The 14,158-nt window shown below is 45.4% G+C and overlaps 1 protein-coding gene across 1 annotated transcript in view; it reads right to left on the minus strand.

Annotated features, from left to right (window-relative positions):
- ERGIC1 (endoplasmic reticulum-golgi intermediate compartment 1) overlaps nucleotides 1-14,158 on the minus strand; it is a 149,729-nt gene that overhangs the window by 52,626 nt on the left and 82,945 nt on the right. The window contains exon 4 of the mRNA XM_077327044.1: nucleotides 2,444-2,538. Coding sequence (XP_077183159.1) covers nucleotides 2,444-2,538 — 95 coding nt within the window. The remainder of the gene's footprint in view (nucleotides 1-2,443; nucleotides 2,539-14,158) is intronic.

The raw sequence follows: 14,158 nt of genomic DNA on the forward strand, positions 1-14,158 counted from the left end.
ATTTCAAATAAGTAATTTTGGTAGAAACTGATAACTTTGCATCATGCATTATAGTATAATGACTAGAAACTTAACATTTACTGTAATTTATTTATTTTATTTATTTATTTATCATACTTCTATACCGCCCTCCCCGGAGGCTCAGGGCGGTTTACATTATAACAGAAAACAATACATAAAACATTCTGTAGAACATGTATAACTGATAACTAATAATTGTAACCAAATAACAACACAGTATAACAGTAAACAATATAGTAATACAAACAGGTCCAGGGCTTATTGATGGGATTCTGAGGGGGGGGGAGCAGGGGCCCTTGGTCGCTGATTGATTACGTCTGGTCTCGGCCAAATGCCTGGTGGAGGAGCTCCTTTTTGCAGGCCCTGCGGAACTGTTTAAGCTCCGTCAGGGCCCTGATCTCCTCTGGGAGCTCATTCCACCAGGTGGGGGCCAGAACAGAGAATGCTCTGGCCCTGGTCGAGACCAGGCGGACTTCTTTAGGGCCAGGGATCCTTAGCTGATTGGAGGCAGTAGAGCGCAGAGCTCTTTTGGGGGCATAGGCGGGGAGGCTAGTGCTGTCTCTACCCCATGGCCAGGCCGGAAGCCTGACTGGGATGGGTCTAGGACTGAAGCTTCTTCCAGGTATTCCGTCAGTTGGTTTGCGACTGCCCTTTCTATCATCTTGCCCAGAAACGCTAAATGCGAAACGGGCCTGTAGTTGTTAGGCTCTTGTGGGTTTAGAGATGTTTTTTTCAACAGTGGACGTACCACAGCCTCTTTCAAACCCTCCGGGAATTCTCCTGTTGTGAGAGATAGGTTGATTATCTCCCGGAGGGGGCCCTTTATCTTTATGCCAGCTGTTTTTAGGAGCCAGGATGGGCAAGGATCTAGTGGGCATGTAGTTGGTCTTGTCGCTAGAATCCTGTCCACTTCGGTCAGCGTGAGTCGTCTGAAGTTACTCATAGTTTTCTCCAAAGACGGCCAAGGGGCCTCTAGTTCACTTTTTGTATCTAACATTGGAGGGAGGTCATGGCGGAGTGTCGAGATTTTGTCCGCAAAATGACTCGCAAATGCCTCACAGCTGATGTCCAATTGGCTACTGTTTTGTTGCCCTTCAATCAGGGCAGTGAGGGATCGAACTACCTTAAACAATTGAGCTGGGCGTGAGTCTGCAGATGCGATGTTAGCCGAGTAAAAATTGCGTTTTACTGACTTCACCGCCATCTCATAGGCTTTCATCTGCATTATATAAGATGTTCTCGAGGCTTCGTCACGAGTCTTCCTCCAAACTCGCTCAAGCCGTCTCAGTTCCCGTTTCTTGTCGCGAAGCTCCTCGGTGTACCAGGGGGCTCGCTTGAGGCGGGGCCAGAGAGGGCGTCGGGGAGCTATCTCATCAATGGCAGTCAGCAGTCTGTTATGCCAGTCATTGACCAGGCCATTGAGAGAAGTGCCGGGAGGCATTGGTTCCCGCAGAGCATTCAGGAATCCTATTGGATCCATAAGTCTCCGCGGGCGAGCTAAAATTTGCTCGGCGCCCAACTGGGAGCCTTAGCCGAGCTTTTAGAGCATAGTGGTCTGACCATGGCACGGCTGTTGTTGTGACCAGATCCACATCCAAACCTGTGCCGAAAATAAGATCCAGGGTGTGACCTGCTTGATGGGTGGGAGATAAATTACGTTGTCCTTTGTTCTTTTTATTTTTGTCTTCTTTTCATGTCTTTTTTATGTCTCTTTTTAACTGTATTAAAATCTTTAATTAAAGAATGGGTGGGAGGCGGAGATACAACCTCTCACATTTTCTCATTACATCAGAAGGTTTGTGTTTGTAGAAATACCGAGGCAGCCATCTCATTTGTTAGTTTGCTGTTCTTGGCTAAGAAGGAGATGGAGCAGTAAAATGAATCCACCAATACTCTTGTGACTGTGAATGACAACTAGCCTGTATCTCAGTTCACATATGGGCCATGTGCATATGGAAACCTCCTATGAGCTAGCTGCTACAGCCCACAGAAACTCATGTGTAAACATAGATGTTTGTTTTCCCATTCCTCATCTAAGAAATAATCCATGGGCTATCAAACCGGGCAGCCTTTCCAATAAATACCAGTGAGTTCGGCTTTCCAGATAAATACATTAGTAGATGCCTTGTTGGTACAGAGGCTGAACAAGCCTTCATGAAATGAACTGCACCTGTCCAGCACCTCAAGGACTATGTCACTTCTGTCGTTAGCACAGCACCTAGCACACCACTTCTCTAAGCAGCCGTGTGGTAGAAAGAGAGCATTCTTTTTTTTTACAAATGAGCCCTAAGATAACCTGAAAATTTTCTCTTTTTTAAAGGAAGGAATGGCCGTTAAACATAGCAACCTGAATGTGAAATATCAAGAACGCAGTGGTTACTCAACCGCTACTGCAAATCCAGGCTCAAAACCAAGTACTCACATTCACAGTGCAGATTTGGCAAGCTGATGTTCAAAGTGACTTCTATTTTGCCACCACTGTCTTTGTCCGGGTCATCGACATAGAGCTCGTTAACACTGCAGGGGGAGAAGAAGACAGCAGATTTCATTTTAAAAGGAATCTACAATAGTGCTACTTGCATGAAGCAGGAGAGGGACAAAAGGGGGGAATCTTAGCTGCTGACCAAGGGTTCTAAAGTCTCATCATGCTTTTTAAAAAGTATGCTAACAGAATCCCCCAAAGAGGCACCTCATGCAGAATTATAGCGGTGACCAAAAGTTCTTTCGGTTTCTGTGAGGCCTGAATACATGAAAGTATTGTAGAAAAAAATACCTTGTTGTGTAACTTATTTATTACTCTGAGTAAATTTAAATGTTATAAAATCAAATATTGTAAGCAAAATGTAAAAAATCCGCCTCTGACACTGGTGCTGTGCAACGCCAGGCCAATAAACAACAAAACCTCTACCCTGCACTCCAAAGGTTATCGCGAAAATTTCAGACAGGTTTGATAATAAATGTTGGAAATGTAATAAAGCAATAGGTTCCTTTTATCATATGTGGTGGAATTGTGAAAAAGCAAAAAAGTATTGGGCTAAAATACACATGGTGTTACATGAAATATTTAAAATGCGATACCCAATGAAGCCTGAATTTATGTTGCTAAGTTTTCATCCAAGTGCCTTACCAAGTTCTTCTAGAATCCTTTTCTTCCATGCAACTACGGCGGCGCAGTTGGTGTGGGCGAAGCACTAGAAGGCGACCGAGACCCCAACTATTTCTACATGGTTAGACAAACTTGCGGACTTAGCAAAAATGGCAAGACTCACTAACATGGTGAATAAGAAACCACCAGAAGATTATGACGAACAGTGGAGCGATTACCTGGACTTTCTTAAGAAAGACAGTAGTAAATGCTAGGCTAGGACTAATATGCAATGGGAACTGACTACATGTTTCTTGAGATAATATCAAACTATATTATGTAAGGCAGTGGTCCCCAACCTTTTTATCACCGGGGACCGGTCAACGTTTGACAATTTTAGTGAGGCCCGGGGGCGGGGGGAGTCTTTTGCTGAGGGACGTCACCGCTACCTGAGCCCCTGCTCCACTTGCTTTGCTGCCGGCGCCCCTGACTTCCCACCACCCACTGGGGGGTGCTGCCAGCAGCAGCTGCACAGTGCCATGCCAAGGGAGAGCCCCAGCCATGGTGTCTGCTGGAGAGCACCAAAGGTGAGCCGGCAGCACAGTGGAAGGGCAGCCCCTGAGGCAGCAGCTGGGGAGGAGGACGAGGAGGAGCCGTGGCCCGGTACCGAATGATCCATGGACTGGTACCGGTCCCCGGACCGGGGGTTGGGGACCACTGATGTAAGGTATATCTGTATAGATGATGTATAGACTAGGATATAATAACTACCTATCAGCTGGTCGCATTCTTTTTTTCTTCTTTTTCTATCTTCTGTACTTTATATATAATAATAATAAACAAAAAATTAAAAAAAAACCCTCTACCTTGCAAAACTACTTTGCAGAACAAAGAGCGGACCTGGCATGCATGACAGAAACCTGAACCAGGGAGGGTGAAATAGTCTCTCTCAAAGACCTAGCCCCTGCTGGGTTCTCTGTCCTCCACCAGTCTCAGAGAGCAGGGTGGGGAGGAGGGGTGGCAATCCAGACCCGAGAGGCTTTCTCCTTCAGGGCCCTTCCTGCCCCGTCAATACCAGGCATCGAATGTGTTGGTCTCAGATGGGGATCAATCAAGAACATGGCCATCTGGCTAGTGTACCGCATGCCCAATGCACCAACAGATGCCCTGCCTGCCCTACTAGAGGCGGTGGCGGCCTGGATGCTACAGTTTCCATGACTATTAGTCCGGGGGGATTTTAATGTTCATGCTGAGCTGCTGTCCTCTAGAATTGGGCAGGTCCTGGTGTCAACCATGGCGACATAGGGGTCTCGCAGTTTGTTGTTGGCCTCACCCATCAAGCAGGTCACACCCTGGATCTTATTTTCGGCATAGGTCTGAATGTGAATCTGGTCACGGCAACTGCCGTGCCATGGTCTACTATGCCCTGAAGGCTCGGCTATGGCTACCACCCCCTCCTCAGTTGGGCGCTGAGCAAATTTTAGTTCACCCACAGAGACTTATGGATAAAATTGGATTCCTGAACGCTCTGCGGGAACCAATGCCTCCTGGCACTTCTCTCAATGGCCTGGTCAGCAACTGGCATGACAGACTGCTGACTGCCATTGATGAGATAGCTCCCCAACGCCCTCTCTGGTCCCGTCTCAAGCAGGCCCCCTGGTACACCGAGGAGCTTCGCAGTAAGAAACAGTAACTGAGACGGCTAGAGAGAATTTGGAGGAAGACTCGCGATGAAGCCTTGAGAGCATCTTATAGAATGCAGATGAAGGCATATGAGATGGCTGTGAAATCAGTAAAACACAATTTTTACTCAGCTACCATCGCATCTGCAGACTCACGCCCGGCTCAATTGTTTAAGGTAGTTCAAACTCACTGGCCTGGGTGAAGGGCAACAAAACAGTAGCAGATTGGATATCAGCTATGAGGCATTTGCAAGTCATTTTGCAGATAAAATCTCAACACTCTGCCATGACCTCCCTCCAACCTTAGATACAGAAAGTGAACTAGAGGCCCCTTGGCTGCCTTTGGAGAAAATTCTGAATAACTTCGGATGACTCACGCTGATCTTAGTGGACAAGATGCTAGCAACAGTGAGACCAACCACATGCCTACTAGACTCTTGCCCATTCTGGCTCTTAAAAACAGCAGACATAAGGATAAAGGCCGCCCTCTGGGAGATAATCAATCTATCTCTCACAACGGGAGAATTCCCAGAGGGTTTTAAAGAGGCTGTGGTACGTCCACTGCTGAAAAAAACATCTCTAGATCTCTGAGAGCTTAATAACGATCGACCTGTCTCGCACTTAGCGTTTCTGGGGAAGATGGTAGAAAAGGCTGTTGCAAACCAACTAACGGAATACCTGGAAGAAGCTTCAGCCCTAGACCCATCCCAGTCAGGTTTCTGGCTTGGCCACAGGGTAGAGACAGAGCTAGTCGCCCTGACGGACGACCTCCGTTGCCAGTAGGATCGAGGTGGGTCGGCACTGCTGTATTACTAGACCTCTCAGCAGCATTTGACACCTCATCGATGCCAGAATAAAAGGGACAGCCCTTAAATGGCTGATCTCCTTCCTCCGGGATCATGGACAGAGGGTTGCAGTAGGAGCGAGAACATCAGACCACCAACAACTTACAGTACTCTCTCCTATCCTATTCAACATCTTCATGCGCCCTCTCACACAACTGGTACGGAAGTTTGGGCTGGGTTGTCATCAATAGTTAGATGACTCCCAGGTCTTCCTCTTGATGGATGGCCGCCCTGACTCGCCCCCAGAAGCATTAGCCAGCTGCTTGTAAGCAGTGACGAGATGGCATCTGAAATTCAATCTTTCAAAGACGGAGGTCCTGTGGCTGGGTAAGAAGGGGTCCTGCCCACCCTGGATGGCGTAGAGCTCACTATGGCTCATTCCACCAGGACCCTGGGCGTGATTCTGGACGCTTCCCTCAAAATGGAAGCCCAGGTCACAAAGGTAGCGTGGCTGGCATTTTATCACCTCCGCCAAGACAAGCTACTAGCGCCCTACCTGGCCCCCGAACACCTAGCCACAATGATCCATGCGACGGTTACCTCTAAACTGGACTTCTGTAACTCACTCTACACAGGCCTGCCCTTAGCCTTGACCCGGAAACTACAGCTGATCCAAAATTCAGCGGCCAGGATCATCACAGCAACACCATGGAGGTCCCACATCTGGCCCATTCTCCACCAACTGCAGTGGTTGCCAGTTGAATTCCGGATCAGACTAAAGGTTCTGGTAATTACCTTCAAGGCCATTCGCGGTCAGGGCCCAGTGTACCTGTGGGACTGCCTCCCTGCCTATCCCCCCAAAAGAGCTCTATGCTCCACCGCCACCAACCGGCTAATGGTCCCTGGCCCAAAAGATGTCCGCCTGGCCTCACCCAGCCAGAGCATTCTCTGTTCTGGCTCCCACCTGGTGGAATGAGCTCCCAGAGGAGATCAGGGCCCTGATGGAGCTTAAACAGTTCTGCAGGTCCTGTAAAAGGGAGCTCTTCCATCAGGCATTTGGTTGAGACCAGGCACAACCAACAGCGAATGAGGGGCCCCTACTCCCCTCCCTCTCAGAACTCCACCAGAGTGCTCTGGACATGTTTGCACTGTTGCACTGCAGCATTGTTTACACCATTTTATTATTACAACTATAAGTTATTAATATTGTATGGTTGTTCACGTGTTATAGTTTTATGTACTGTTCATATGTTCCATGTAAACCGCCCTGAGTCCCCAGGGAGGTCAGTATATAAAGTAAGCAAGCAAGTAAAATCATGGTTAAAAAATCAGTGCCCACTATCCTGAAGCAAGATGAGTCTTATGACGTTAGTGCCTGTCTAAGGCTAGGATTCAATTAAACACTTCTCTATCGATGCAGCATGACAGCTGCAGCATTTTAGGGGGAGGTAATTTGAGAGAGAAGGGGAGGCAAAAAAGTCATTCTCCAGAGATGCGACACTCTTCCTCCCACAGAAATGTTTGGTTGGATCTAAACCTTGCATATTTTCACACATGAATCAAAGCATCAAGATGACACTTCCCCCTCCCCCCAGGTGACTTTTATAACCAGGTTAGATAGCAGTTGAAAGAGAAACATGGAAACTCTCTTAGCATCTGCCTGAAGCATCTCTTTCACACTGCCTCATGGTATGGCCAGCCAGGCATGACTTTCTCCACCCCTGGTTCAACATCAGTTTTTGAGATTTCCAATCAGCCGCTTTTAATGATGGAAGAGGACAGCTTCATAGTACATCCAAGCTTAAATAACGATGGAGAAAGAACTAACGATCATGTCCTAAAGTGCACCTCACTGGCATTAAGAGGTTAATGACGTGTACACATCTTCTCTCTCACATACAAAACTAGGCTTCTCAAGCCACAGGATATGCAATCCTTGTGGGTAAAGGTATAAATGACAGAGCTCAGTTCCCATCACACTCCTTCTGGCCACTCCTCCTCCCCAGCACTTTCTTCCTCATTGCACTTCTGCTGATCACTGCCTCTCCCTTCATTCTCTATTCATGATGACTATAAAATTTTTGCTTTTTGCCTCAGGAAGCTCCTCTCTGCCCCTCTCACCTTCATTCCAGATAATAACAACGGCTCCCTAATTTGAAATTTGTGCTTTTTAAACTCTAATTCAAGACTTCTCCTTGAAATGTATAGCAATACAAAGAAATAGGAATCCTGCCTTAAAATGGAAACAAATCCCTGGAAAATAAAAACCTTATTAAAAAGTATACAGAAAACATACTGGCTCAGGAAGGTTTTCATAAGGGAAACGAGGAAAGGGTTAACCGCTTCCAAACTAGCAACATGGTCCTGACACTAGTTGGCCCTCTCCCATGGCTGCTTTAAGTTTCTTGAAACAGATCTCCAGTTCTATCTAGTTATATCCTATGAGGCACTATTCAAGGGTGAGGACTTCTCTTTTTTTCCTCTAGACCTGTTGGTAACTCTTTTTAAGATAAAAGACAGAATTCTGGTTGGAGAAGCTCAGATGGATATAAATTTTTATCAGGAAAATCATGATTGGCAGGTCAGTGAGTTCGGCTGCCACTCCTTTCAAGGCACCTTGCCAATCCTACGCTCCTATTCCGTTTTCCCAGGCTCAACTTCCTCCCCCATCTCTTCTACAATTGGTATGAAAAGTTGTTGGTAACTATTACTCACCATATTTATCCAATGATTAATAAACATGACACAGAGGAGGGGCATGCCTACTCACAGATGACCTGGTTTGGAGTTCCCTCACTGCAACTGTTCCTTCCTGACAGGCGGCCTGACTGAAGCCTTGTATGCAGCTGATCCCCAGCGGATTATGTAACACTTCTCCCAGCTTTCAACCAGTGACCTCAGTCAGGAGAGGCATTAATCCTCATTAGTGATGTGTCTATGCTTCCTGCTGGATGCTTCTTTGCCAGACACCCCGTTTCACAACTGTGCCTAACTACCTCCTCTTTCGTGATCTGAGCCACACCCATCCTGTCAGTTCTGTTTTAAAAAAGAAAATAAAAACAAAGACTTCTACACCTTGCTCCACAGTGGATGAGCATTTACCCTACAAATAAGCACGGGTGGCCTGGCCAATCTCTGGAATGAAGCCTGTATTAATTGTTGTCATTTTCTTGCTGTTCAGAATTCCATAGTATGACGGCTGGTAATTAATAAACTTTATATTTATATATGATGAAGTGTTACAGTACCTATATAAAGGTGATTCTTCACCTCCACAAAGCTTCCTTATATTTAATCAGACCACTGATTAGTTCTGAGGTCTTTCACATCATCTACTCCCAGTTCTTTTTTTTTTTTGTAGAGATGCCAGAGATTGAACCTGAGACCATCTGCATGCCAAGCAGATGCACTACCACTGAGCCACAGCCCCTTACCAACAACCCCCTATAAGCCATCAGGAATATTATCCCAGAAACTATCACGGTACATATGTCCTCACCTCAACCACTAAATCTGATAACTTTATACCTTCAGACTAATGGTACGGCTCAAGGCACCACAATATTCAAACATTTTCATGACTGACTTAGGCCAACACTTCTTCAACTGCCCATTAACATCCACCCTGTACTTAAGATTTATTGATGACATTTTCAGCATCTGGACTCATGGGAAAGACACTCACAAGAAATTCCACTGAGAATTCAACAATTTTCACCGCAACATCAAACTCAGCATGGACCAGTCCACAGGGCAAGTACATTTTCTTGATACCTCTGAGAAACTCTGTGATGGTCACATAAAGGGAAAGGGAAAGGTATCCCCTGTGCAAGCACCGGGTTATGTCTGACCCTTGAGGTGACGCCCTCTAGCGTTTTCATGGCAGACTCAATACGGGGTGGTTTGCCAGTGCCTTCCCCAGTCACATAAGCACCACCTTATATCAAAAAACCCATTGACCACCAGATATACCTTCTTGCCTCCAGATATCACCCAGAACATTAAAAAACATCCAGTCTACAGTAAAGCAATGCATTACAATTACATGTGTTCCAATCCCTCAAACAGGTACATTGAGGATTTAGGAATACCACTTTTTTTAGCTAGAAAAAGTATTGTAGTGTCATTGTTACAAACTGCCATTATGGTGAAAGAACAAATCAACAAAGACAGAATGGTAGAGAAGAAAACAATTTTTATACCCCACTTTCTACTACCTGAAAGAGTCCCAAAATGGCTTGCAAACACCTTTCCCTTCCTCTCCCCAAAACAGACACCTGTGAAGTAAGTTGGGCTGAGAGAGTTCTAGAAGAACTGCTTTAATTGAGCAGTTTTAAGAGAACTGTGACTAGCCAAGATTGCCCAACTGGCTGCATGTGGAGGAGGGGTGAATCAATCCTGGTTCTCCAGATTAGAGTCCAACACTCTTTAACCACTACACCACGTTGGCTCTCAGAAACAGACCTATAAGATTCAAGAAAGGCAACAAGAAAACTCTACTGGTTGTCACAGCTTAGAACTTGCTCCATGATATCAACAATAACTTACAACCTCTCCTGGATATGTAGCTAGATTTGAATCCAGTAGCATGTTAAAGACAAACAATCTCCTTTCCCTTCCTATCTGAGGAAAGAGCTTTGAGTCATATTTCTCAAATTCTCTTAAGTATCAAAATCCAAGAGCAGGAACAAAAGATTTCTCCATTATATCAAGAAAACACAGGAACAGTTCCCCACATAATAACTCAAGGCATCACAGTTAATAGAGGTGTGGGGATGTTGATTAATTTATTTTATTTACTTCTGCCTTTCTCCCCAGTGGGGACCCAAAGCAGTTTACATTCTTCTCAGCTCATTTATCCTCATGACAACCCTGTGAGGTAGGTTAGGCTGAGCCCTAAGTCATTGGGGAATTTGAACCTGGGCCTTCCAGATCATGGTCTTTCTAACCACAATATCAAACCAAGTTTGGCTTGCTCCTATCTAGTGGTGGTGAAGGAAAAACAGCTGGCATAGTTTCCACCTCATGTCATGTCCCAGACCCATGCCACTGCTTGCTGGGTCTGATAATCTGAGGTAAATGCCAGGAAATTGACCCATGTATGGCCACAGCTCACTCCCAGACAGTGTAGGCGTTTGGCATAGCCTGTACTAATCCTCACTACTAGAGTTGCATTACTAGAAGAAGGAAGGTTGGTTTTTATACCCCGATTTTCACTACCTGAAGGAGTCTCAAAGCAGCTTATAATTGCCTTCCTTTCCTCTCCCCACAACAGATACCCTGTGAGGTAAGTGGGGCTGAGAGAGCTCTGACAGGACTGCTCTGTGAGAACACAACTGTCAGAATTGTGACTAGTTCAAGGCTGGATGTAGAGGAGAGGGAAATCAAACCTGGTTCATCAGATTAGAAGTGGCCACTACCAACTGGGTTCAAGATGAGGCTCTTGTAGTGCTACTAGGCCTTTATTTGCTCCTGAATCACAGTGGGATAAGAGCTAGTAACAAGCATAGCCCATGATTATCACTACCCCCTTAACCTAAGCTGCCAAGACCCAAGCCAAACCACTACCTTCTGCTTCCACACAAGGAAGTAACAACAAAATTCAAAAGCATTTCTAGCTAAACATCCGGAAGAAGTTCCTGACAGAGCAGTTCCTCAGTGGAACAGGCTTCCTTGGGAGGACGTAGGTTCTCCTTCTTTGGAAGTTTTTCAGGAGAGGCTAGTCACCTGACAGAAATACTGATTTTATGAACTTAAGCAGATTGTGAGTGGGTGTGTAGGAAGGGATGTGTCAGTGTTTGTCTCTTGTGGCCCTTCTTTTTATATCCAGGGAATTGCTGATCGCCACTGTGGGATGGTAGGTAAATTCCCTCCAGGCCAAGCTGGATTCTGGAGACTTTTGGTGTGGCGGGAATCACTTGGGCATGAAATTGGGGTCACTGTGGGTAGGCAGGTAGCTGTGAGTATCCTGCATTGTGCAGGGGTTGGACTAAATGACCCTAGAGGTCCCTTCCAACTCTATGATTCGAACGGTCATGCCTCCTCGAAGCAAGAAAACACTTTGAATTAGCTTCCCAGCAGCCAGCTCAAGGTTGACTCAGCCTTCCATCCTTCCGAGGTCGGTAAAATAAGTACCCAGCTTGCTGGGAGGTAAACGGTAATGACTAGGGAAGAGAATGGCAAACCAGTCTGTATTGCGTTTGCCATGAAAACACTAGAGGGCGTCACCCCAAGGGTCAGACGTGACTTGGTGCTTGCACAGGGGATACCTGTACCTTTAATTTTAAACACCACAAGAATTAAAAATGCAAAGAAAAGTCCTGTTGTTATGATAGTGACTCCCCCATCACATGACATTTTCAATAAACCCCAACAATATGTCATTTAAAAGCTATCGAGACAGCTCAAACTCATAACATTGCATTAATGTTCCCTCTGTCTGTGCTGAGCCGTCACAGGAGTTGGGGGGCAGGCGGGGGTGGGGAGACTCAAGAGGGGGTAAAACTGCTCAGTTCTCCAGAACTGGCTGTCCCTATTTTAAATACTGGAGATAAGCCTTTCCTCTGTGACACAAGAGTCTAGGAGAAATTGGTTCTGAATACTTAAGATTCCAAGGCAGGGACGTCAGCTCCTTCCCCTTGTTCACACACCCAATATACACTGTACAAGAAGCTTTCAAGGATAGTCTGGTTAGAGCTACAAATTACATAAGCAGGCATTGTAGAGAGCAGGTTTTGGTAAGAGCTCAGCATCCTTCAAAGGTTTGTCCCAATAAGGAGAATCTGGGCCCTGAAGAGAAGTCTATGTTATAAATCACCAGTTTGGCATTACAGTCACCTTTACACATTTCTACACAGCTAAATATCACTTCCTTCAATATCCAAGGAGAAAAAAGTCAGACTAGTAACTTGTAGCTCTAATGCTTCAAGCCCATTCACAACATTCCCTTTTCCCTACTTTCTAATCTATTATGAAAAACCTCCTCATAACTCATGTCTTCCTACTTTTTATTGTTTTGAGGTAATCAGTAAAACCCCAATCAAAATGAGACTGGAGGGATGCTTCCAAAGATACATAAATCTCAATGTAAATGTTCTATTGTTAAAAGCTGTGCTTTTAAAATAACAGAGAGAGACTTAACAGAAAGCATTCAGAATGGTCAACAAGGCACATTATATGGTCCTGTTTGAAACCAAAGATGAATAAAATACAAGGAAAACAGAGGATATAGTTATGCTGCTCTGTTAATTATATTTATGGTGCACCCAACATCTTGGATCATTTCCTCGTTTAAAAGGGCATTGTTCTACTTCACTCACCACCCAGATAAACAATGTACAAAACAGATTGGTCTGCAGAGGAAGGAACTACGGCTCTCAGAACAGTACAAAAGAACATGGAGGTTAGATGCCAATATTAATTTGAGTCAGCCGTAATAACTGACACCAGGGAACCCTGCCTTCTGCTTCCTGCTAAGCCACACACGTACGTATGTGAAGATGAATGGCATCATAGAACCACTTCATAACCCTGCAACACCTTTCATTAAAGTATCTAAAAATGTTGAGCAAGCATTAATTAAGCCAAGGAAGGAGACAGTCAAATATGGTAATTCTCATTCTGAAGCTTGGCATTGTAAGGAACAAAAAATGTTATTCCTTTGCCAGTAAAAGTTAGGAAGGCAATCCAAGAGACAAACACACTACTTTCATTAGATCACAAACTACTTCTTAGAAAAAAACGAACATTATTTCTAAGGCAGCGATTTACAAACTGCTGTTTGTAAATCTGTGGTCCCTGATTTACAAACTGCCGTTTTTCTGAAGCCTATCTGCTCCCTAATGAGAGGATGGGTAAAGGCTGGAAAATTTCCCTGAAGGGCAGTTCCCACCACTACTGATCTTCCCCTACGTAGCATATGCAGCAGTAGGGTTGCCAGTCCCTATAGGGTAGCGATCCCCAACCTGTGGGCCGCGGACCACATGTGGTCCTTCGACTAATTGGAGGTGGGCCGCGAAGAACGCCTTCCCCCCCCCGGCCCTTTACAACACACTTCGGGTGTCATTGTCTCCCAACACTCCCCGATGGGACTATCTCGTTGCAGAGAAACAAGCTCAGGGTTCCCATTGATTTGTCATTGTCATGAGTTAAAATTTCCATGAAAATAAAATGTTCCTTATGTTCATTGTTGTGGTGTGTCTGTATCTTATTTTGAAGGGATGTTTAAACATTACCATAGCGATCAGAGAGCGTTAGGGCAGTGGTTGAGAGTAGAGGAGTAAACTACCCCCCCCACCCGGCCTCAGTAAAAGGCGCTGAGTGGTCCCCGGTGATAAAAAGGTTGGGGACCACTGCTATAGGGGATCTGGGAAACACTTGGAATTATAACTCTTCTCCAGACTAAAGAGATCAGTTTTCTAGAAGAAAATGGCTGTTTTGGAGGTGGACTCCACTCCACCCCAAATCTCACCCATTTCTGGCACCACCGCCAAAGTCTCCAGGTATTTCCCAAACAAGAACTGGCAACCCTAAGCAGCAGAATAGCCTTCTGGGATACATTTTCAGTTTACACAAGTGATAGCAAA

The sequence above is a fragment of the Paroedura picta genome, chromosome 3 (assembly GCF_049243985.1).
Source record: "Paroedura picta isolate Pp20150507F chromosome 3, Ppicta_v3.0, whole genome shotgun sequence".
Classification (NCBI taxonomy): Eukaryota; Metazoa; Chordata; class Lepidosauria; order Squamata; family Gekkonidae; genus Paroedura; species Paroedura picta.